This window comes from Onychostoma macrolepis, chromosome 18 (assembly GCF_012432095.1).
Source record: "Onychostoma macrolepis isolate SWU-2019 chromosome 18, ASM1243209v1, whole genome shotgun sequence".
NCBI classification, from domain to species: Eukaryota; Metazoa; Chordata; class Actinopteri; order Cypriniformes; family Cyprinidae; genus Onychostoma; species Onychostoma macrolepis.
In genome coordinates this window covers 27,089,581-27,114,931 of record NC_081172.1, presented here as the reverse complement: position 1 = coordinate 27,114,931, position 25,351 = coordinate 27,089,581, and the positions used below count along the sequence as shown (strand labels likewise).

The 25,351-nt window shown below is 37.7% G+C and overlaps 1 protein-coding gene across 4 annotated transcripts in view; it reads left to right on the top strand.

Annotated features, from left to right (window-relative positions):
• The window catches only part of cntn5 (contactin 5), a 382,381-nt gene that overhangs the window by 281,459 nt on the left and 75,571 nt on the right, over positions 1-25,351 (top strand). For all 4 annotated transcript variants that reach the window (XM_058751508.1, XM_058751507.1, XM_058751506.1 and 1 more), the window contains 4 exons: positions 3,815-3,917; positions 10,229-10,410; positions 22,340-22,476; positions 22,954-23,083. In XM_058751508.1, the coding sequence (XP_058607491.1) occupies positions 3,815-3,917; positions 10,229-10,410; positions 22,340-22,476; positions 22,954-23,083 (552 nt within the window). The remainder of the gene's footprint in view (positions 1-3,814; positions 3,918-10,228; positions 10,411-22,339; positions 22,477-22,953; positions 23,084-25,351) is intronic.

Below are 25,351 nucleotides of genomic sequence, written 5' to 3'. Positions count from 1 at the left end.
GTGACTGTCTTTTGATGAGTCATTTGATCTTTCATTCAGCAAATTCATTCAAAAATGCTGATTCATTCGGACCGAAAAAAAAAAAAATTGACTTTGACTGTCTAAAGTGTGTTGCGGTTGTTGTACCATAGCTTTGCTTGGAAATATATTTGTTATTCTGTGTAAAAGCCATATCACACAGTCATGCTGCCTTCTTGTTATCTCAGTAACGTCTTATAAATGGACGTAATTTCTAGTGTTAGTGATCTTTTCAAATGAGTAACAGAGGTTTGGCACATCTCTTGAGCTAGTAACGGCACATCCTGAATTTGTGGCTGAAAAAAGTCTTTACGACACTGTTTGGATTTCCTTATTTACTTTTATGTTAGACTGTTGAAAAAAAGTAATGTCACACAAGTGTGTATATTGTTTAATATATTAGATTGCCAGTGGAAAGATTTTGGAGGGCTGTTTAAAGTGTCAAACAGCATGAAATGGATGTTTCCCTCTTTCTATAATATTTGGCTTTCACCAGTGGTGGTCGAGACATGTTCTAGATTAAGGCACAATTGCAATATTTGTTATATTTTTCAAAGTGTGAAAAGGAAAGAAATATTTTCTCATGTAAAATTCATACACCAGCTTCCCATTTAATAAGACTGATAATGATAATTAGGCCCCTGAATGGGAGTGTTTCCCTTCGTAATTGCAGACTTACTCAATGCCAGCTGACATATCTCTCAGCAAATGGATATAGATGGGCCCTCACAACATCCGCATGAATAAACAAAGGATCTGTGTCCTCCGGCTATGACTGTAGAAGTGAAATGCAGCCATTCTAGATTCCTCTGCATTCCACGGAATTCTGCACATCAATTAGACTCCAGCGTGGTGCTGTTTTGAGGACAAATTCTCTCGCCCCGTTTCCCAGCGGCCTCTGTAGTGTACTTGCAAAATAATTTAGTTTAGCAGCTTGTCATGCGAGCTACTGTGGAGAATTCCCTCTCTTTGTCACTGGCATCTACTGGGTTTGCCGTACCGTGGCACCTGTTTGCTGTGATCCCTTGAGCTTTGTTGTGCTAAATTGTAAATCCAGGAGATTGTTTACTCTTGTACAGTAGATGGAATTCATCAATACATTAAGAATCATACCCATCTTTAACCCTGTAAAGCTTGACGAATGAGATTAGACAAAAAGGCTAACCTATTTTTTTTTTTAGAACAGTTTATTGAACCTTTAAACAAAACATGAAATTAAATATATATATATATAGAGAGAGAGAGAGAGGGAGAGAGTATAATTTGATAAATCAGGCTTTTATGGCTCGTATAGTATGACACAGGAGCATGTGGAGCTCATCGGGGAGGAAAAAACTCAGTTTGCAATTTGGTGCATTTGCTGATATTTTATATGGCCAAATTTAAAAATGAAATTTTGATAGCTTGTAATGTAAATCAATGAGATCTTTGTAACAGTATAGCAGACTACTTACATAAATAAATATCAGTTGTTGATATATATTTCCCAATAATATGTCCTAGTAAGATGATATTTAAATGCTTAGTTTATGATCAAAGCTCTGTAGTTTTGTATTGTGGGACAAAACATATTATATTATATTATATTATATTATATTATATTATATTATATTATATTATATTATGCAAAGATGTCTATTTAAGTTTGACTAGTGTGCTTGTACCTTTTGGGGCTGCTATATGTGCAGTTGTCGCATTTATAAAATGTCTAGGGTTGTTGCACTATTGATTGTGAGGTCAATGTACTAGAGCAGCTGTTCTGGATATTTCAGGCGATAGAGTCCTCATGAGCAATGTAATCCATCATATAAGAGCACCTCAGGCCTCTACTAAACCTACAAAGCACCTACACGGACCAAAAGAAAAAAATAAAACACGAGCCCAGTGCACAGGAAGCACAAGCTTCCTGTCACAAGCTTTAATTAATGAGTATGGGCTTCCAAAAAGCAACCGGGAAGATGCCAAGGTGGAATTTCATGTGAGAGGGGCAAAAGGTGTGAGTAATGTGCTGATCCAACACCTGCAAACGGAGATATTTAGAGGTGTGCTGCCCCTTAGATTTCTGGTGTAGCAGAGCTAACGTATCTCAGTATAAAATCACTTGAAGGCCTTTAACATGCCTGTTCACTTCAGCAAGCGGATCACAATCAGATTGCATTAAAAGCCGGGTGTAAATGCACTCAAGACGCACTGATCGGATCACTACAACCACATTTGAAGGTGCTAAGGGACAGATAAATTGCGTTCAGATCTCTGCCGGATATAAAATGCAAGTCAGTTCCAGGCATAAATGGGGGAGACTTCATAAGAGCTTTACTAAACCACCTGAGTATGTGTCTGGTAGTGTTGTCAAAAATATAGATTTTTCATTACATCTTGATACTGAAAGATTTGAAACAGTTGCAGTACTTAGAGTTTTTGTATCTATACATAAAATTCACTGCAGATTCCAGCTTAAATGAAAAGTAGTGGTAGTATTTATTTATTTATTTTATTAATTTGTATTTCCCTTTCACAGAAATGCATTACATGGTAAATTATTGAATAATGAAAAGCTTTATTTTATGTCGTACCTTGAACAATACTGTTATGACCTCAAAACCTCAAAACACCATAAAGCATGATAAACAGTAAAGACTCAGTTTTCAGTTAAAGTCAGTTCATCATTGATTCAGTGATGTCATCGTCCAGCTCCGTTCAGTTCAAATAGTATCTGTGCAATAGAATTTATGATATTGCAGGAAATTAAGTGTTCGTCAACTAAACAAGCCAGAGGCGACAGAGGCAAGGAACCAAAACTCCATTGGTAAACATGCTCTGTAGCTCACCTGGTATAGCAACACTTGCAATGCGCTCAGCGCTCAGGTACAAGTTTAAAGAAACGAGATAAAATGGCATAGCAAATGCACTGTTATCTTACCTTTGCTTTTGGTTTATGGTCGAGTAAGGTTAGGTGGTTTATTATTTTAAAATGCTATTAATAAGACTGATAATCATAACATTAACCTTTTAGCGCCACTAACTTGACATTTCATTTCCAAACTGATGCGATACACATAACAACCAATGTACAACCAGCATTGCAAGATTCATGTTCATCAGTTTCGGATAAAACTGAACACACTTTTGACACCACTCACTGGATATTTCACTTTATAAGTGTTGCAAAAGGCACAAGATTCAATATAAAATAATTTAGTAAAAATGTCCTCATAGTCACTTTTTTTTTTCTTCCACTGAGCCTTGGTTGGTATTCAGGAATACTACTCTTTTGGTGCACCGTTTTCTACATACTATATAATTTGGGAGTAGGCACTTATTCAGATGCAGTAAAAGTCTGACACTAGTTAGTAAAATGGCTAATATGCTTAAATCAGCTGTTATGTAATTTAATTTTAAGGTAATGATTTTAACTAGATGCTAATGCTCACATGCAAACACAAATAGTATGTGACAGGTACCTGTGGTATTCAAAACATTATGCTGCCACAGAGAATGGTGGGAAATGCAGCCTGTGACCTCATAAACCAGCTAAATGAGTCGTATTTTCTGTTAAACTCATTGTTATTACTGCTATATAATTTGTATTGTAATTAACATTGTAAATTGTATTTTTTTTTTTTCATTGGCAGCCAAATGCATACTTTTTGTAATGCTTATAGTATAAGTATGTGAATTAGCACACACTTATGCGCACACACTAATGCTGAACTTCATAACTTCATGGAGTCATGCCATAATATATGGTGAAAACTATGTGTACACTTACCTTTGTGCTTGTCTTATTTTATTTTAGGAGTGATGGGGGAATACGAGCCCAAAATTGAAGCGCATTTTCCCCAGACAGTGCTGGCAGCCAAAGGCATCACAGTGAGGCTGGAGTGCTTTGCCCTTGGGAAGTAAGTACGTTGGCATAATCAACCCACCCCCACCCAGACGGCTTCCCAACATTGCGCCACCTGAAGGTGCCTTTCTATCACACAAAGGCAGAACATGCACCGTCGCTCCCTTGAAACACCTCTTTTGCTGTTGGAATCATTAATAATCATAATCACAACCAATTTAACCAGTCAAACCACTTTCTTTTCAGAATAGAGAGCAGAATGCATCCTCCAGAGATGAGATGGTACCAGGAGGATAGCTATTTTTACTCCTCTGCTGTTAAATGAGCTCTCCACAAGTATTGAACTCTGCGCCATAACTGATATAGTGGCAATTTCGCTGTGATTGGTGTAGAAACAGCGCCAAGATTCGGCCCCTGGGAGCTGTATATTCTCGTAATAGTTGTACTGGGCGGAAGAGGGTGAGGGCCAGGGGTTGCGAGGGGGGAGAGCGATTTGAGAGTCTGTACATGCCATTGTTTGGAGGATGCTTTTAATATCTGTTCTGTTCACATATGGTCAAGAATAGCACAGTGAGAAATGAAAGTGGCCGGTACAGACCCACAGCCGGAAGGCAGAAAAGCACTCCGACGTTCAGTCAGTGCAGCGCATTGACTCTCAATGATGGACCGACAAGGCTTTTTCCATACATGCTTAAGATGTGCTTCGCCATACCATGCTGCTCACTTACACATAAAGAGACCATGTAAAAAGCGCTCTCTGTTTTACCTTGAGCAGAAAAAGCTGCCATAACGTTGGGCTTGTATTTAGTTAACAGCAGATATATGAGGTGGCTGTTTCTCTAGAATTAAATAGAAAAATAAAACAGATTGCTTAGATATTATATAGGCAAATGGGTAACACTTTAGTTATAAGGACCAATTCTCACTATTAACTAGTTTTTGTATTAGCATGCATATTAATAGCATATTAGCTGTTTATTAGTACTTATAAAGCACATACTCTACATGACCATATTGTACATCCCTAATCCTACCCAATACCCAAACTTAACAACTACCTTAGCAAAATAGGAGTTTATTATTAGGAGGCAAAAGTCATAGTTAATGGTTTGGTAATAGCGAGAATTGGACCTTAAAATAAAGTGTGACCAGCAAATGCAGATGTTGATGTTAACCACAGAGGTATTCGTTTTTAAGCTAAATATTTCACATAAGGAGCTTTTCAAACAAAATATTTCACATAAAGCAATAGATATATATTTAAAATTAAAGGTTTTTGGTGATTTCTGATTGTCAAATGTAATAATAATAACAATAATATATCCTTTTTCAGTCCTTGATGCTTGACATTCAATTTTCTCTCCCCATATATTGCTGTTCTGTTTTGACTGTCTTATAAAAAGTAAAAAGGCTAAAATAAAATAAAAAATTCTATATATTTATTTGTATTTTATAAAATTGCATTTTTTTTTTTTTTTCTAATTTATTCACCATTATCAGGTTACATTCTGTAGAACTTTCTTTGGGATTCTCAGTTTGTAGCTTAACAGAACTGATAAGGTGTTTTGCATAAAGGGAATGCGATTCTGCATTTTAAATACATAATCCAGTGTCATTGTGCTGTAATTCTATTTGCGTTTGTTATTTGTAATGAATAATTCAAATGCAAAGCCTATCAAGCGCAAACACCTTCTAAGCCAAACTGTTCTAAGGGCCCAGTAATTGTTTACAGTGCCTTCAAGGACCCCTTTGTGAGGAAATGTCGTTTACAATTAATTATCCACATTAGAATAATAAGTAATTACTTAAACCTAGACATTAATCTATGTATTCCTGTTGGCTTCTCTCTTAGTCCAATTAAACTTTACAGACTCTCAACTCACTGCTAACTGAATGGAGAAATCACTGAGAACTCACCAATGGCCTTTCCCTTCGTTCGCAGCTCATTTAGTGCCGATAGCGAATCCTCCACTGAACTTTAGGCCTCACCCCCCTTACCCACAAATAAATGATTTATCAGTGCACATTATTAGAAAATGCCACTCCTCATAATGAACTAAACTGAACTAAGAATTACTTTTAGTCCCATGCTGTCACTCAGTATGTATGACAACCTAACAGTCGGGGCGACTAAGGGCTTGGCATTGTGTGCAGGGAAAAGGCTGGAGCGTTTATTGTCAGTAGCGCGGGTGGTCTGTCTGAAATGTCTGCAGGGATGCTTTTCAGAGCCGGCATTGTACCGTATTCTTTCAAAGGCAAACTGCTAGCTTATAATGGTGAATGGGTCTGGTGCCAAAAATGTTACCGGGGCTACAAGAGAGGCCGCTTTCATGCATGCTGGCATTTTGTTGAAGGTATAACCTTTCTGGATGGTTCTTACACCACTTAAGAAATAATGGTTAGACATTTTGTTATGATTTTTTTTTTTTATTCCAATGATTTGCTCTCGAACATTTTCAGGGTTAGACAAACAATATGATCATTTTTACTCATGAGAATTTAGTGGAGTGTTATTGTGCATTTTAGAGTGAATTGAATTGATTTCACATTTTAATAACCTTCATTAAATTAACCTTGAAAAAAAAGAAAAAAAAGAAATTGATACTTTTACTCAGGGCTGCACATTAACTTTTATTGCACTTAGCACTGGTGCTACAGAGTTTGAAAGTTTTGTAGAACAGGCCAAACAGTTGTAGCACAAGTTAGGGGTGGGCGATATGGCAAAAATATCATAGCACCATTTTATTCAGGAATATCACGATTCACGATTTTGTCACAATTCTTTTTCATGTCAGTTTTACTATTTTGCAAGTTGCCGTAGCAGTACAGCCAAACTAATTTCCCTATTGTGAGGAAGAAAAATCAAATAAATAAATAAATATATTTATATATATATATTTGGTCTGGTGCCAAAAATTATATATATATATATATATATATTAAAAAGAATGGCAGACATTTAGGGTAAAGTGGGCGAAGATAAAAAATCTTTGTAACACTTTATTTTAGGGTCTCTTAACTAGTTGCTTATTAGCATGCATATTACTAGAATATTAGCCATTTATTAGTAGTAATTAAGCACATATTAATGCCTTATTCTACATGACCGTATTCTACATCCCTAATACCTAAACTTAACAACTACCTTACTAACTATTAATAAGCAGCCAATTAGGAATTTATTGAGGGAAAAGTCGTAGTTTATAAGTGTTCCCTATTCTAAAGTGTTACCAATAAAACTTTAATGTTAGGTGGGATTAATCGCGATTAATTACAGAAAAATGTGCGATTAATTAGTTGTTGTTTTTATCGATTGACAGCACTAATATATATATATATATATATATATATATATATATATATATATATATATATATATATATACACAATAATATCGCAATATGAAGTCCATGATGCAATATTTAAAACAAAAAGACAAATAAAATAAAAATAAGTAATTTTTGTACATTTTAAAGTTAAATTATTCTATCTAACGCACTTTCAGAGTTCAAAATTCAAAAAGCTCCAACCCATGTTCTTAACTAAGAAAACTTAAGTCAGAAAAAAGTCAGTGAATTGACTTGTAGCCTACCTGAACTTTAAAGGGTACTTAACCCTCTTTTTAGTGGTGATATACTGTCTCAGTCTAAATTACATTCACACTGGTGTTTTAGTAAGTCAAACCAATTAGAATGTAATAATAATAACAACAATGACAGTAATAGCCATATACTGCAAAACAATTGCATTGTAAAATAAAATAAAATAAATATTTCATACACTCTAAAAATGCTGGGTAAAATATGGATGAACCTAGCAATTGGGTTGTTTAGACCCAGTGTTTGGGTTACTGCCCAGAAGGTTGGGTTAAACATTTAACCCAGCTTTTGGTTGAAAACAACCCAGCATGTGTTCTGTGCAATATTTACCCAGCATTTTTAGTGTAGGTATATTATTTTAGCTTTTTTAACCAAACAGTAGCTGGTCCACATTGATTTTGACAGTAGGGAGAAAACAAACAAACAAACAAACAAACAACCCCCCAAAAAAAAAAAAAACCTTCTTGAAAATAACTTTTATGTTCAACAGAAGAAAGAAAGTAATTCAGGTTTAAAACAACTTGAGAGTGAGTAAATGATGGTATAAAAATAAAACACTATGACAGAATTTAAATTTTTGGGTGAACTATTCCTTTAATATTAATAATAATTAAAAAAATAAATAAATCACTCACTGCTCATGACTGATGAACTTTAATACAGTTGCTTAAAAAATGTATAATTGATGTATGTAGTGTATATAGTGTATAGTGTATATAGTCTATAAAATTCCCCGTTATTTAACCATTGAGTATAGCCATTCAACATTACAGTATAATTGAGAGCTATCAATTTTAACATTTATTAGACTTTTAAAAAATAGATTCTAATTTAAGGAACTTAAAACAATCTTCACATAAACCCATTATAATAAATGTCATATTTACCTGTGCCCTTCAGCAGAAATATACAGAAATTGAAATGATCAAACACTAAATTCTAAATGAGTCCTTAAAGCTATAAATATTATTTTATCCTCTTTTTTTTTCTTTGTCCTTTGATTAATAGACATCACAGTAGCTGGTTATTAGGTTATTTTGGCTGTTATTTCTTTAAGAGCTGCAGCTGCTGAACATGACACGGATCTGACACGCATCACATTTTCTCTCAACTCTTTTTACCTTTTCTGACCCACTTGAGGTCTTGAAGTTGAAGTCTCTTAATGAGCTTACGAGTTAAATCGGGTGTGCTAGATGAGTGAGACAGTGCTGGGCTGCTCCACGACAGTTTTGAAAACCATTTCAGATATACAGTATGTTCTTAAATGTGACTCATAAAATATATTACATGCATGAACAGTTTTAAGGAAGCTTTAATCGCCTTTTTGGTAACTTCATGACTTAACTGACCAAGATATTGCATGCACGTAGTTTATTTTGTGCTTTGATATGAAAGGATACAGGCTGCAGCGCCTTTGTGAGTGCAATAGAAGAGCACACACTCTGAGCACAGTACCATTTCCGCACTCGTTTGACTCGCGCTTGCCGCTGATGTGAAGTGGAGTGCGTGTCTGACACGCCTCCAGTTTGATGTGGCCATAAAGACATTCTGCGACTGTATAAATGCACTTCTTGTCAAGAGAAAAAGTGACAGAAGCAGCAGTTGTGAGTGGGGTAGCCAACCCTGGCCCCGCACCTGCGTTAATTGCATTAAATATTTTTTAAGTGTTAAACTGAAAGAGATTAATCGCCTGCTTTAACGCGCTAATTTTGACACCACTAATATAGATGTATATGTGTATATATATATATATATATATATATATATATAATTTTTTTTTTTAGATCAATGTTCAAAAACAAACCTTTTTGTTTGAATAGTAATAATATGAGATAAACAATTAATATCCACATTTAGCAATGCACTTGATATCTAAAATTACACTTCAAGATTAAATCACTTGATCATTAAATCAAGACTAAATGTTTATTCTACAACTTAAATGACCCCATGAGTTTTATCATAGACCCATTGTGATTTAAACTGTGACAGGACAGAAATTTCATCCTGTGTGGATAAATGTCCTTGTAAGAACTCAGAAATGTGAAGTTTTTATCGAAGGCCCTGCGGATGATTGATGCTGGTGTCTGGGTTTTCCTCGGCGTCACATTTCCATCGTTGGAAAGCTGTGAAATGGAGCTGTCACTATGTAGCAGTGCTGATCGTGTCTGATAGAGCGGGTTATCTACGCGCGGGTTCCGCACCTAGGAGGTCATATCACACGCCCGCCACAGCCACAAATAGGGATGGATGGCAGTGTACAAATACTGCTTATCTACACAGCTATCTAGACGTTTATTGTGTTACCCAGTACACAGCCACTTACAGAGAGCTGCCATATCAGATTGTCCTGTTCGTACTTTCAAAAAGACCATGGTATCAGCTTTACAAATTAGCACAGATACACGTTTTGGGCAGAGATAAAGGAATTGCTTTTAGAAAGGGTTTTTTTTTTTTTTTTGAAAGATGAAGTATATACTATTTACACTGCTAGCTTCGCCAGAAAGCAAATTTTGTTTTGCTTCAAATCAAAGTTTGTAATGCTGTGATTCATATCAAAGCAAATAATTATATGACACTGTTTGACTCAGCTCCAGCTGGAAAGAGAAACAGATAGTCCCACCCTAAAATCACACTATTGGTTGAGCCAAAGTCACGCTGGTTAATAATCTCAAACAAGGCTGGGATAAGATAAACTATTAAAGCATAAAAAATGACATATTGCCTCTTTAAAAATGTATTTCTTGTATATATTTTATGTTCTCAGTCCTGTCCCCACTATCACCTGGAGGAAGATGAGTGGGAACATCCCCAAAAAAGCCCGTCTGCGCAAATCACAGGCTGTTCTCGAGATCCCCAACATCCAGCTAGAGGATTCTGGGAGTTATGAGTGTAAAGCTGAGAACACCAGAGGTGGCACTGCCTTCAGAGGACACCTCCAGGTCTACAGTGAGTACAGCTCTGCTTCTGAAAAACTGTGCAACCAGATCATTAAAAAGGAAAGTGCTTTAAGGTTTATGTTTGCATTATATATAATAAGAAAAACAGAATGAGCTGGATGAATCATTTCATTGTACTCATTTGTAAGTTGTGTCAAAAGCGTCTGCTAAATGAATAAATATAAATGAGTGACTGGGGGACTGCTAATAGTGAAAGCCAAGTCAAGTTTATCCTACGGACTTGAATAATGACTCAAATCATCTGGCTTATTTGGGGGAGATGTGCTATTTCTTTGAGACTTTGAAGATGTAATATATAAAGATCAAACCAGGCAGGGCCGCCGGAGCAACGGGGTCGAGCTGGCATTTGACCCACCACTTTTCAAACTGCTGGGGCACTGCCCCACCACTTCAGGCAGGTTCACTTGAAGCGGCACTACACAAACCAAACAGTGTATGACATGAAAGTACCGCAAGAGTGATTAGAGAGCAGACGGCACCATATGCTTATGAATCACTCTCTTGCGATACTTTAATCTCATACACCGATTGGTCTGTGCAGCGCCGCTTCAAGTCGTCTAAAGGCCTGGGTATACTTCACTTTCCGCGTTCTGTTCCGTCTCGCACACAGTCTCATCGGACGTGGACGGCCGAAGTATACTTTGACCTTCACTCGGTTGAAAGACCAATCAAAACTCCTGTTTCAGCTGATGGGTTAACCGCGCTTTGACGCTCAGTGGCGTAACGTTAATCATCTGAGTCCGATCTTTCAGAAGTTTTGAACATTTTAAATGATGTAGCTATGCACATATTCCGCATTCTGAATAAATTACGTCAACATTCGCCAAATTGAATGCTTCAAATGAAGTAAGAAAGCGTGCTGGAAAAATGTTTAGCAATATAGACTGCTACTAAAGAAACAAGAAGGTGTCTTCGATTTTTAAAATATACTGCTCTTTATAACTTTGTGAACCTGTTTTTCTGTTATTAGCTTGGGGACTGACGTTCATTAAAAGGTGTGTTTGTGCACTGTTCTATAATAATCTGAATCCAGACTGGATGTGCCCCTAAGCATAGCAACATGTGCCATTGTCTTCTGTGTGTCAGATGCCATGTCACTTAATGTTAACACTACTACTGGTTGGTTTTAACTTTTCTTTTTTTTCTTTTTTTGTAAAGAGTGTCGATATTGTGTATAAAGAATTTTGATGAATTTGATTTTGTGTGTTCATTAGCACTATAATTTAAATTTTATTGAACAGAGTATTGCATAGGGTACATAAAATGAATTTTTATTTGTGATGGGTTTTAAGGTTTTTGAAATATATGCTGTCTCCTTAAATATTTTCAGTAGACTAATATTTATACAGGGTTCATACTAATTTTTACCAATACATTTCCATGACTTTTCCATGACTTGAGACAATATGACCTAATGGTCCAATATTTCATAATAAGAATAAAAATCTGTTCATATTATCAGTAACAAGCCGTGCTTTAGAGCCCTGCATTTCAGCCCGAACCCGACGGGCTCCGACTTATTTACGGCTTCGGGACTATTTTCAGGTCATAGCTCAGACGTGGGCCGGGCATTGGGCTTGTTTTAGGCTTCCTCCATATTTTTATATTTTAGACATCCATCAGTTATTATGGTGATGAAAAGGATTTGCCGCGCTGGTGGAAACAACATGAGACCGTGCTACCGTGACTGTCAAGAGTGGCTCTCAGACGGTGTTTAGTGTCCAGCAGCAGCGAGGGCGAGTGCCTTCAGCGCAGCTGGAAGAGATCCACGTTCAAGCGCACGCAATAGACTAGCGTGCCGCAAAGCCCCAACAAAAGTAATTACCACTAATGTGTCAGGGGGGGAAATCGTAAGGACATATTTGATTTATTTATTAATAAACTAGTGTTATATGAGTCAGTGTTGCAAAGATGAAATTGACGACGCTGACTCACCATCTCCTCATTGGACGTGCGTTTAGAGAGGAATGCTTCTTTACGGACTAGCCTATATAATGAAAGAGTTTTGTAATGATTTTCGATTTGAATTATTCCATTTTAAAGTAGTAATTTAAAGCTTTCTAGATATATTTATCATGTCTATGAGGCAAGTATTCAGTTCATCATTGTGAAGCACTCCTGTTCAAGACCGCAAATAAAGTGCACACAAATAAAAGTAGACCCTTTACGGTCCCGAATGATGTATTAATCTTACAGTGCCTTTCTGAGCAAAAAATTACGGCGTATTTGAGGCGCTGGTGCCTCCATGTACTGCAAAGCGCTCTTTACACTATATGCTTGAAGTGTTTCATATCTATAGATTTTATTTTAGGCAAGTCGTGATGATTTCAACTCACTGGGCCCTATTTTAACGATCTAAGCGCATGGTCTAAAGCGCATGGCGCAGGTGCACTTAGGGCGTTTCCGAATCCACTTTTGCTAGTATAAGACGGGAAAAACGGTCGGCGCTCTCGGCACGTGGTCTAAAAGGGTTGTCCCTATTCTCTTAATGAGTAATGGGTGTGTTTTTGAGCATAACATGCAATAAACCAATCAGAGTCTCATCTCCCATTCCCTTTAAGAGCGAGTTGCGCTCTCGCCATGGCGGATTCGCTATTTAAACGGAATTTTAAGTCGCACAGATTGAACGTGTCTCCAGAGAGCAAACGGATCTGCTCATGCGTGAGCAAATAGGTAGGCTAATTCTGATACACGCAATGACTATCCATTATGACATGTATGACAGTTTTATATTTATGTAGCCTACACAATAATATTCTTTACACAATAAAACAAAAACTTGAATTTAACAAACAAAAAATGTTCCAGATATATTTCTAAATTAACTTAATAAAGAAACTAAAAGAAATATAACCAATTTGCCATTAAAAACCAAAACTGAACTATTTTAATGGCTGCAACAGCAGCTGTCTAATGGGAAAGAGAGAGAAATAAGACACAGTTGGACCCTATATTTGAGGCCCGTGCAGGGCTCTACTGCGCATTTTTGGTACCAAACTCAATTTGGTAGCCTACTCGCAAAGTGGATTTACGCGTGTGTGCTTTGGATGTAACTGAATGCAGGAAACCGCCTCTGGAGCATGCGAGTATGGCTTAAAAAGACGTCAAAATAATAAATTTTTGTGACGATGCAACAATGGCCCAGTTAGGCAAGTGACGATTCTGTCAACTGTTCCGAAAAGCGAGCGAAAGTCTTATCGCAGCAGCTCTTGTTGCGCAGACGTGCTGATGTGAAGCCGCTTTAAGAGAAAGTCAAAGAGAGAAGATGCGGTAAAGCTCAATCACTCACGCTCTTTTCAAATGATTGATTTGATCTGATAGTCTGGTGTGGATTTATTTACTCATCTAACCTACGTGCTATATTGAATAAATGAGTACAGGAATTTCACTCATTATAAACTTGAAAGCTGTTGGAATGAGTAATCTTACTCCTAATGCTTTGTGCAATCCCACACCGAAATTCAGGACCTGATTAAACACAATTCTATAATACTGAGAATTGTGAAATAGATTTCCATGACTTTTCCAAAATGTTCTGGGTTTATTTATTTTTCCAAAACGTTTCCAGGCCCATTTCCAAGTTTTTCATGACCGTACAAACTCTGTTTATAAGTGGAATTAAACCTGGTATTGCACAAAGCATACATTGAGACACTGAGATTCTTTGCTGCTTAATAAAATTAATTTCAAGAATATTTGCTTGATTTATGTTATCATTGCATTTGCTGTGGCACATAATATTAAGTTTAAAATTGATATTGATATAGCTCAAATTTTATTACATTTTATAGTATGAAATTTTGCCCCACCACTTTTGGAGTAGTGGTGCCACCCCTGAAACCAGGTATGAGCAACTCCAGCTCTGGAAGGCCACTGTCCTGCGAGTTTAGCTTTTATTCCCAATTAAACATACCTTAAAAATCTGATCCCTGAACCAGACTATCATAGTAACTTCAGGATGGGCTCTATAGTGGAGGTCTTCAATTCTGCTCCTAAAGACAGACTGTTCTACAATGTTTACTTCCAAATTGCTTCAACACACCACACTGATGATTTTCAAGCAATCTTGAAGACTTTGATTAGCTGGTCGAGGGTTGGTTTGATTAGGGTTGTAGCTAAACGCTACAGTACAGTGGGTCTCCAGTAGTTGGGTTGAAGGGTTGAAGACCTCTGCTCTATTATAACATCCATCCACATCACAAATCCCTTTAGCAATGCTTTCACAGCCACCCAGAATACCCTAGTTTTGGGTGGACGAGCACTACGCACATTTTCTTCAGAAAATGTAAAAATGTAAGAGCTATTTGTAAAAAAGGCTTTGAAGTTATGTGTCGCAGTAGCGTGAGAACAGGATCCGTTGGGTCCATTTCTGATTAGGTTCCTTCATAAATTATTCCTCTGGGCATACTCTCGCTCTCTTTGGCATAATTCTGACTGGCCTTTATGACAGAAGGTATAAATTTAAGCAAAGTTGGCCAGCTTACATTTTTGTCAAAGTTTTGCGAGGACAAAATGGCTCTGTGCTCTGAAGACTTTTGTCCAATTAAATTTTAGGGGCTATTTTATCATTATTCTTGCTTGTGTAGCTGAAAATGCTATATTTTTTGACCCACATATTTCCCCTGACCCACCGTAGCTTTGGTAGAGGCCTAATACGAGCATCTGGGACCTCCATTCATCTTTCGCAGACTCCTCTCTCCTTATCCGTTCGATAGGGTTTGTGACTTAGATGAAGTGTGTTATGTCATAAAAGTAAGTGTATCAGCGGGCCACAAGATGAATGCAGTGTCCCAGTGATTTTATGAAAACCTGGTTTTAAGAGGTTTATGACTGTCACTTGGATCTATGATTCATCACACAGTCTGGCTGAACAAAGCTTGACAAAACAACAGCTGTTTGTCTTATCCATCACAACAATGTCCAAATATACTTTTATTGTGTTCTTTCTGTTGTCTTCATGAATTATTTTAGTAGTATTTTAGAGAAGAACTGTTAAAGGGATAGTTCACCCAAAAAAATAGTTCATCAATTTCATCCCCCTCAGGTCATCAAAGATGTAGGTGACATTTTTTCTCTCAATAGAGCAGTAAAGAAGATTTTTAGCTGAAACCATGGTCCTTGGTGATTCATAAAGTGCAAGTCAGCATCTACGGAGTGACTACCGAGAACAATAACTATAAGGGTAACTGTAAAGTTTTACCAATTGTTCTAATTCTAAGAGAATAGCAAAATCCACACCACAGCTAAAATGATAATGACACAGAGGAACAATATCACTGTAAGCAATTTCAGAATGATTTTAAGCCATGATTGAGAGCCATTTAGATTCCATCTGAGTATTCAAAGCGGCAGATGACACGCATACAGTAAATATATTATCACAGTAATCAGTTGTATTTGTTGTTGTTGTTGTTTCATGAATGAGTTATTAGAGGTGAAATACAAGGCACAACTTTAGCCCAGATTTGTGCCCCAATTTACAGGCTGTATGTGTCAACACTTGTTACCAAAAGTCAAAGCTAATTCTACAGATTTTGGGCAGTTGGAATCGACCAATTTCACAGAAAATCACATAGTTTATCACTTTTTTTTTTAAGTTCAGACTATGGTTTCATGCAGTCGAAAAATATCAAACATGTTTGATATTTTGATAAGGAGAGTGAACTTGACTTTTAAACTTCATGTCCCGCTCACAAAGTACTCACAACTGAATACGATGGGTCTTTTAGTCAAGTCTGGCTCCATTCTGGAATATAACGCCCACTTTTTTACCAGCAAAATCCTTCTAAATATATAAATCAAGTTCCTTAATCAACAGACATTATTGGACCTTTATAAGAAAAAGTCTCTTCCCAGACCACCCAGACTATTTATGGAAACTTAATTGTGAGTAAAGACCCTATATAAATCCAAGTAATGTCATAACAAAAGGTAAAATCAATATATGAAAACCTATGGCATAGGGTAAATGATTAACTTAAAGTGACAACCATCAGTTAATACTTAAAGTCTGTTTATGAAGTATTTACATAGACGTTCAATGTGGAATATTGAAAAATCGCAGCACTGTAAAACGACAGACCAGCAGTAAACTGTAAATTTATAATATTATGGATGTAAAAGTACAAGCCAGTAATGCCCGTGAAGTAATATGTTAGCGTAGCACACACAATCTTATACAGCTAGTCAGCTAACTGTGTTCTGTAGCATCTGTTCTGTAGTGTTGCTAAAACTATCTTTTGGATCTAATGTAATTATTTCCCACACCCAAATTCCAGGTTATAATATGCAAAAGTCTGAACATTAATCTCTTAATTTTACAATAAGTAGTGAAACTTACCCAAAATAAAGGCTTAAACATTTAAAAAAAAAAAAAAAAAAAACATTTAAGGGGCTCCTCTTTTTGTGAAAGTTTTTAGCCAGTTTTCAAAATGACCGCCAGACAGTGTGAACGCATGGAGAGCCATATCTCAGTGTGCAATGATCCGATTGACTTAATTATAGGAGGTATATAGTAACAAACATCAATTGGTTGAGACATCAAGTTGTTACGGTTTGCTATACTAATGGAGGCACACGACAAGGAGTATAAACAAAAGTATTTTAATAAAAATCCAAATCAAGAAACAGAATATCGAGGAAGGAGTAACAAAACACAGAACAAATAATAGCAGACAAAGAATGAGGGGAGAACACAGGCTTTAAATATTCAACGTAATCAAGGAGAAACAGAAACAGGTGTGAAGCTAATAAACCAATCAGGGGAACTAAGGAAACTAGGTCAACATAACATTTCGCCCCCTCCCAGAACGGCGCGTCACTGCGCCGACAAAAGCAGTACAACAGAGGAGGCAGGGTGGGGGTTCTGGAGGTGGGCGTGGAGCAGGAGAAGGGCAGGTAATGGGGAAGGGACAAAGTTCATAGGGCCAGGGTGGAGTCGATGGAGGAAGGAGCCCGGAGCAGGAGGAGCCAGGTGGCAATCCCGAGGTCACCCAGGTTGACGGCAGGAGGAGCCACGGTGGAGAAGGGGCCGACGACACCAGGGGGCCGAATGACGGAGACTGAGCTGCTGGAGGTGGAGACCCAGGTGGAACAGACCAGACTGAGAGCCCGGGCAAAACTGAGGATCCGGAGGGCCGAGGCAGAGCTGAAGGCACAGGCGACTGAGGCGGAGGCGGGGATCCAGACGACCGCGGTGGAGCCGGTGCGACTGAGAATGAAGGTGGAGCTGGAGGGAAGGAGGAGTCTGACAGAGCCAGAGGAGTGGAGTCCCGAGGCGGTGGATGGTCGACGACTGACCAAGGTGGAGCCAGAGGGACGAGGGAGCCCGGTGGAGCCAGTGGTATGACGGGCAACGGTGGAGACGAGGGAGTTAGGAGCCGAGGCGGAGCCGATGGGTCGGAGGACCAAAGTGTAGTCCAAGGCTCGGAGGCTGGAAGTGGAGACAGGGGATCCGCAAGTCTGGGCGGAGCTGGAGACTGGAAGTCCCGAGGCGGCGGAACAGAGAGCATGGCAGGCATCAAAGGAGCTGGAGGCGAGGAACTAGCTGGTTTGAGAGGAGGCGGGAGAGGGAGGCTGGGAGGGACCACAGGAGGACTTGAGCTGGACGGAACCAGCAGAGACGCAGGAGATTCAGGAGCACAGGGTAGTACTTCTCCAAACCAGTCTATCAGGTCCATCTGGAAGATGTCCATTAGTTCCTCTTCATAACTCCCAGAAACGAGATGCAGCTCACCCTCAGTCGTAGGAGTGGGGGCGGGGCTTCCCTCCAAGCCCTTGTACACCACCAAATCATCCGTCTTCGAGGGAGTTGTTGCCTGCTCACGCACTTGGTCAGAGAATGTTTGAGGCTCAGTCGCAGCGGGCTGAGGCTCTCCGTCTGCAGTGGGCTCAGGCAGTATCTCCGTATAGCAGGGTGACGGCTGGCTGGTCTCTGGTTCGGGAGTGGGGCTGGAGATATCCTCCTCTGAGGGGCTGACGAAGAAAAACAGTCCATTATTCTCCAGCACCCACTCCACACAAACGGCAAAATCCTCTTTGGGACCTTTCGCTGGCAGGCGTGCCTTACACCGCTCGCTCAAGCTGGAGATGTAGAAAACACAGAGCGAGCGGTCCGAGAAGTGGGTAAGGCACGCCAGATTGAGAAAATCCCTGGTATGGTCCTCCAGCGAATGGTCCATCTGCTCCAGGCACAGGAGTTGGACAGCTGGCAAGGCCATTCCGGAAGAGGAGACAAAACAAAACAAAAAATACAAACAAAGAAACACGCAGCTTAAAAATAATTCACTTTTTAGGTCTGCTATTCTGTTACGGTTTGCTATACTAATGGAGGCGCACGACAAGGAGTATAAACAAAACAGAGTCTTTTAATAAAAAGACAAATCAAAAACAGAGACTATCCAGGAGCAAGGAGTAGCAAAACACATAGAACAAATAATTGTAGACAAAGAATGAGGGGAGAACACAGGCTTTAAATACTCAACGTAATCAAGGAGAAACAGAAACAGGTGTGAAGCTAATAAGCCAATCAGGGGAACTAAGGAAACTAGGTCAACATAACACAAGTAGGATAATACATCATTTTTTATAATCTGATCTGAAAAATGGAAGTGTGCTTAATGGGTATGTGAGCTTAATAGGTACGTTTATCCTATGGGGTCAGCAAGAAAAGCACTTTGATGCAAGATCCTTTGAGTAAGTGAAAAAACTGCTACAAAAATTCAGTACTGGTTTTAAGATGTGTTTGCTATTAAAAATTAGTATGTGTTTGTAACTTCTTATTTTGGCCTCCACTGTCAAACTTGAAAATGCTCTTGGAGTAAAGGCTGTTCCACACTGAGAGCGATGCGGAAAAGTGAGGCGAATCGCTGACGAATGGTGCTTTCACACCAAGCGTGAAACGATTGTTTGCCTTCTGATAATTCACGGCTGCACGCTAGGTGCATCGTCCGCTTCTCAATATACAGCATTAATTTAAGATAAATAAAGATTGGTTCTACACCAGAAACACAAATATATTTAATGCTTACAAGAATATCCTATAATATAATTAGAGGGACAATTAGCATTAAGCTACACTTGAAAATTTATGTGATTATTAATGTATTTGTTTACATTTGTCACTTTAAAACATCATCGAGGGCCTCTAATAACTTCCGATTGTGATCTATAGTTGATTTTGATTATTATAGGCACACTCTTTGTATGTCATCAGCATCCTTTATTGTTATAAAATACCATGAACTGTATACAAAACACATACATATATCATTGTAATCATATGTCTATTTGCTTTCATATTTCACGTGTAGAAAAAATGTTTCACTCAATTTTTTAAAACAGTCAAAAAGTTCTCTATGTTCAGACACCAACAACAACATCTCGACATTCATATTTTTTGTATGTTGGTTGAAAGTCCTCCTCGTGCTCAATACAGTCTTCTGAGCTTTTAGCGCCACTGCGTCGACCTTTTGAGTAACAGCAGTTGCTCTGGCTACGTGATGTAATGCTGAAATCTTATTGGACGGCCCATGTTTTTGCTTTGTGAAACTGAAAAGATTCATTCGACTGGTTCGAGGAAAGAAAAACATTCACATTTTCGGTGCGCGAATATTCGCGGTCTATGTGGAAGCATCCATAGGAATCTGTTGTTTTATTACAGTGTGTCATCGCGTCTGATATACGTTTTGCTTTTTCACGCTCAGTGTGGAAAGGCCTTTAAGGCTCACAGCTACTGCCTTCACCTGCAAAATGTATTCCAGACGCATGTCTGCTCTTACAATTTACATACACCCAATTCAGTCTGCAAGCCCCTTTTTTCTCGACAGATGTGATTGAAGGCTTGCCTTCAGCAAGCTTCTCTCTCAGAGCAGGTTAACCGTCTGCCGCAGCTTGTGTGAATTATATGTCACATGCAGCAGCCGCAGATCGTCTTACGTGTTTTGAGTGAGCAACGAGTCAGGGGCCGCCGATGGGCAGGGGTTTGCATCCTCCTCAAGGCTGCGGCCTGCCGTTATTGTCCTGGCTTTGGGTCTGAAGTGAGGAATAGAGGTGTGGATAGTGGGAAGCAGTAAGTTTTATTACCATGTCCAAGAGCTGTAACTCAAGGAGCCCAAGTCTTTGCCAGAGGTTACCCACACCTTTCCTCTCTCCTTTTCTCTCAACCTCATGAAATTAACTCAAGATGAAGATGTTGGTCACACTTTATTTTAAAGTCCAGTTCTCAATATTAATTATTAACTACAACTTTTGCCTCAATAAACTCCTAATTACGGCTTATTAATAGTAAGAAATGTAGTTGTTAAGTTTAGGTATTGGGTAGTATTAAGGATGCAGATTGTGGTCACGCAGAATGTGTGCTTTATAAAATCTAATAAACAGCTAATATGCTAGTAAAATGCATGCTAATAAGCAACTAGTTAATAGTGAGAATTGTTCCCTATACTAAAGCGTTACCAAAATTTTAAGTCTGATTACTTTAAAGATTAATAATATGTGCCTCCTTAACAAGCCTCTAAACATTTGACTGTTAATTTTCTTCACATTAAATTCAAAGACTTTCCTGTGCATGCTGGGTACTAAAGGTCCACTGCTTTCATAACTTTTCTGCTCATCATTCTTAATGAAAACACTCCCCACTGATCCTCTCATACATATTCATTCTGCAAAAGGACAATGCGACACGGGCTACCTACAAACTGTGCTTCATGTTAACAAAGTTTTATAGTCAGAGTTTATAGTCAAAGTTTTTTTTTTTTCTATCAGGTGAAGAGATGTTTTTCATAGGCAAAGTGCTTCAAATTGAAAAAAAAAAAAAAGGTACAAGGTGATGCTCAGAAAAATGAGAATGAGAATGTTTCAATGAGAATGGTGTGCAGAAGGGATAGCGGGTACAATGCTATGAAAATGGCGCGATTGATGTTGCCGTAGATCTAGTTGACAATAATCTAACAGGTTTATTTATATTGCAATGCATTCATTTACCATTTATGTAAAATTTCTAATCTCATTGTATACTTTAAATTAACAGTAATGAAACAGACGGTAGCAGGTTTATTACGCTGCTGTCACTTTAAGATATAATACCCGATCCAATATACTGATACCCATCCGATGTTGAATAGTGAATACAAACATTCTGACATAATTTTGTGTGTGTTTGTCCGTTTGACCATTCAAGCACAAAAAAAAAAAAAAAAAAAAAAAAAGAACTCTACACAGTACACATACGCCAGATCTCTTCCAAAATCATTCCTAACAAATTTTTCAAAACTGCATTTAAAACTGTTTTTTGTTTAGTTAGCATCTTGTTTTTATCTGTGTGGGGGAATAAATACATAAATATTGTTGATATAAATGTATTTGTCAACACAATTAACACTGCTGCCAGCCTAGGTGACTGTCTATATTGCCCATGCCAGAAATGGCAATGCAATGTAAAAAGACAATTTGATTGTTCAAATTTGTAAACAAAACAAAGGCTGTTGGATTGTGTTTTACAAGAAAATACAATTTCAGTCTTTCTACCTAAAAATGTTATTTTTAATTCAGTGTTACATGCAGATACTTTTTTTTTTTTTGCACAAATTAAGGTAAATTAATTTCTTAGTGAAAATTGTAAATTCTACAGTTTATTTTTAATTTTCAGTGAGGTTATTTATTTATTTATTCATTTATTTATTTATTGTGAAATAATTGTTTTATTTGTTATTGCAAAAAATATGTATTTTTTTATTGTTTTTATTATTATTATTATTATTATTTATTTTATTTATTTATTTGTTTTGTTTTGTTTTGTTTTTTTTTTTTTTTTTTTGCAAATTTCACCACGACAAGTACAAATCTGAAGGGGGAAAAATCCTTACAGTTAAGCCCTGATCTTGCATATGTTCCATGTCTCCTCTGCGTTCCTGGCACAGCTCTGCCGCAGTGGATCAGCATGATAAATGACACTCAACTGGACAGCGGAGAGCAGCTCCATTGGGAGTGTCGAGCCACTGGAAAGCCCAGGCCCACATATCGCTGGCTGCGCAATGGAGAACCTCTCAACTCACAGGTACACACGCACGCGCACACACACACACACACACACACACACACACACACACACAGAGAGAGCTCACTTATGGCAAAGAGAAATCTCTGAGATCTGTTTAATATTTCAATTGTTTGTTGAATGGAGACTTTTGTTTAAGGCTAGAAACATACCTTATGTAAGCAAGCAAGTAACTCACAAATGCTGGGCCAGCACAATGTAAGCTTGTGGAACCTATTTACATACACTCTTGCATTACATAGGAAGGTGCTCCAACATATTTTTTAAACATGGTCCTCTTTTGACTCGAGAACCAAAACTAACTGTTATTTAATACATAACATATCACTGAGTGGTAATATAATGATACATCAATCACTTGTCACGTATAAAGGTCTCATGCTGAAGTCACTCTGGCAGATGTGTAACTGACATTACTTTGAGAAACAGCCTGACAGGTGAACACGTGGTTCTAAAGCAACTGTTGTCTCCCCACAGAGCAGAGTGGAAATGGTGAATGGGGAGCTTATCATTCACAGACTACAGCAGGCTGATTCGGGAATGTACCAGTGCATCGCCGAGAACAAGTACGGAGCCATCTACTCCAGCGCAGAGCTCAAAATACTAGGTAACAGCTTTATAACTCTTCCTAGCATCTTATTATTCCAGCATCCAGCATAACATGCAGTAGATAGTCTAGTTTGTATCTTAAAGGCCAGTACCTTTACTCATAAGGCAAGTTTATTTATATAGCACATTTCATACACAGTGGTAATTCAAAGTGCTTTACATAAAAAGAAGTGAAATAGTCATTAATAATAACAAGAAATTAAAAATAATAATAATCACAACAATAAAAACAAAGTGATTTAAAAAATTATTTAAAAAGAATTTAAAACATTTAAGAATAGAAAGTGATAATACGTAGTGCAATCAGTTCAGACGTAGCACAGTGCTCATTCAACAAATGCACAGCTAAACAGATGAGTTTTGAGTCTGGATTTAAATGTGGCTAATGTTTTAGCACATCTGATCTCTTCTGGAAGCTGGTTCCAACTGCGGGCAGCATAATAACTAAAAGCAGACTCCCCTTGTTTTGTGTTAACCCTTGGTATTTCTAACTGACTCGATCCTAATGATCTGAGTGGTCTGTTAGGTTTATATTCAGTGAGCATATCTCCAATGTATTTAGGTCCTAGGCCATTGAGTGATTTATAAATGAGTAAAAGTACTTTAAAATCAATCCTAAATGTAACTGGAAGCCAGTGTTAGGACCTGAGGACTGGTGTGATATGCTCAAATTTTCTGGTTCTAGTCAGAATCCTGGCAGCAGCATTCTGGATGAGCTGCAGCTGTCTAATGGTCTTCTTTGGAAGGCCGGTGAGGAGACCATTACAATAATCCACCCTGCTGGTGATAAAGACATGAACAAGTTTCTCCAAGTCTTGACTGGAAACAAAACATCTAATTCTTGCAATGTTTTTGAGATGATAGTATGCTGATTTAGTTACTGCTTTGACATGACTACTAAAACTAAGGTCTGTCTCCAGAAACACTAAAAACACAAAGATTTTTGACTTGATTTTTAGTTGTTTGACCCCTAGAGTCAAGGTATGCATTCACCTAAAGCAGTTAAAAGCAGATGCAGGAACAAAAAGTAATAGATACCTGTATATTGAAGAGCATTATGTCTGATGAACAATGTTGAAAAGGCCATTTAACCCCACAGGTGAAGCTTGTGTCTCTCTTTCTTTCTGTGAGTGTTGAGCAGGTCAGCTATTGACAGGCAGCTTTCAATCACACACAATGAATAATCCTGAAGCCTGAAACAGTCACTGCAGGATGGCAACAAAGACAAGACAGGGCCAAATAGCAATCAATTTCTACTTTCTTTGAACTAAAAAGTCTGTTTCAGGGAAAAGTCTGCTGGCAACACATTTGAGGAAGAAAGAAACTTTAGTGATATCGAGTTAGGTGTCCACAAGGATCGGCTAAACCGAAGACTACACTTACAGAGCTGTCTCAAACAGCCCCGCAGTACGACAGGCAAGATGAAAAGAGAGAAAGAGAAAGGAATTGAGGAGAAAAAAAGTTATGTTGGATCATATTTAGCTTGTTTTTCAGTCTCAGTGTAATCAGAACAAAAATTGTTAGAGCCGTTTATGAAAGCACCAGTGCTCTCAGTCTCTCGATGCCCAGGACGAGACAAAAGAGAGATGCAAACTGGGATTGCGTGTTTACTGGAGACACCCTTATTTTCTCCCTGTCAGCTTTGATTGTCCCACACATTCCAAGATGCATGTGGTCGTCTTTTCATCACTTTACTGGGGGTCATTTTCATTTACATTCTTTATTATGCACTTTTGTTTGTCCACAGAGCTCTGATTATTCTAAGACAAGACGAACACAAACAATTCTTTTTTTTGATAGCATTCATGTTCAGTTCATTGTTGAAGCTTAATGAATCAATATAGCAGCAAAAAAAAAAAAAAGATCAAAAAGAAAATATAAGAAATCTTAAAGAATGTAAGAAACCTTTGATTTGTGAAAAATATGTATGTATATTTGTATACACACACACACACACATATATATATATATATATATTTTTTTTTTTTTTTTTTCACAAATAAATAAGATTTATTGAATATTTTAAAATAAGTCTTTCATGCTCACCAATGTTGCATTTATTAGATTAGAAATACTGTAAAAACAGTAATATTGTGAAATATTATTACAATTTAAGATATTGGTTTTCTATTTTAGTATTTCTATTTTAATATATTTTAAAATGTAATTTATTCCTGTGTTGGCAAAGCTGTATTTTCAGCAGCCATTATTCAGTGTCATATGATCCTTCAGAAATCAGTTATTATTGGTCCTCAGTAATATTGTT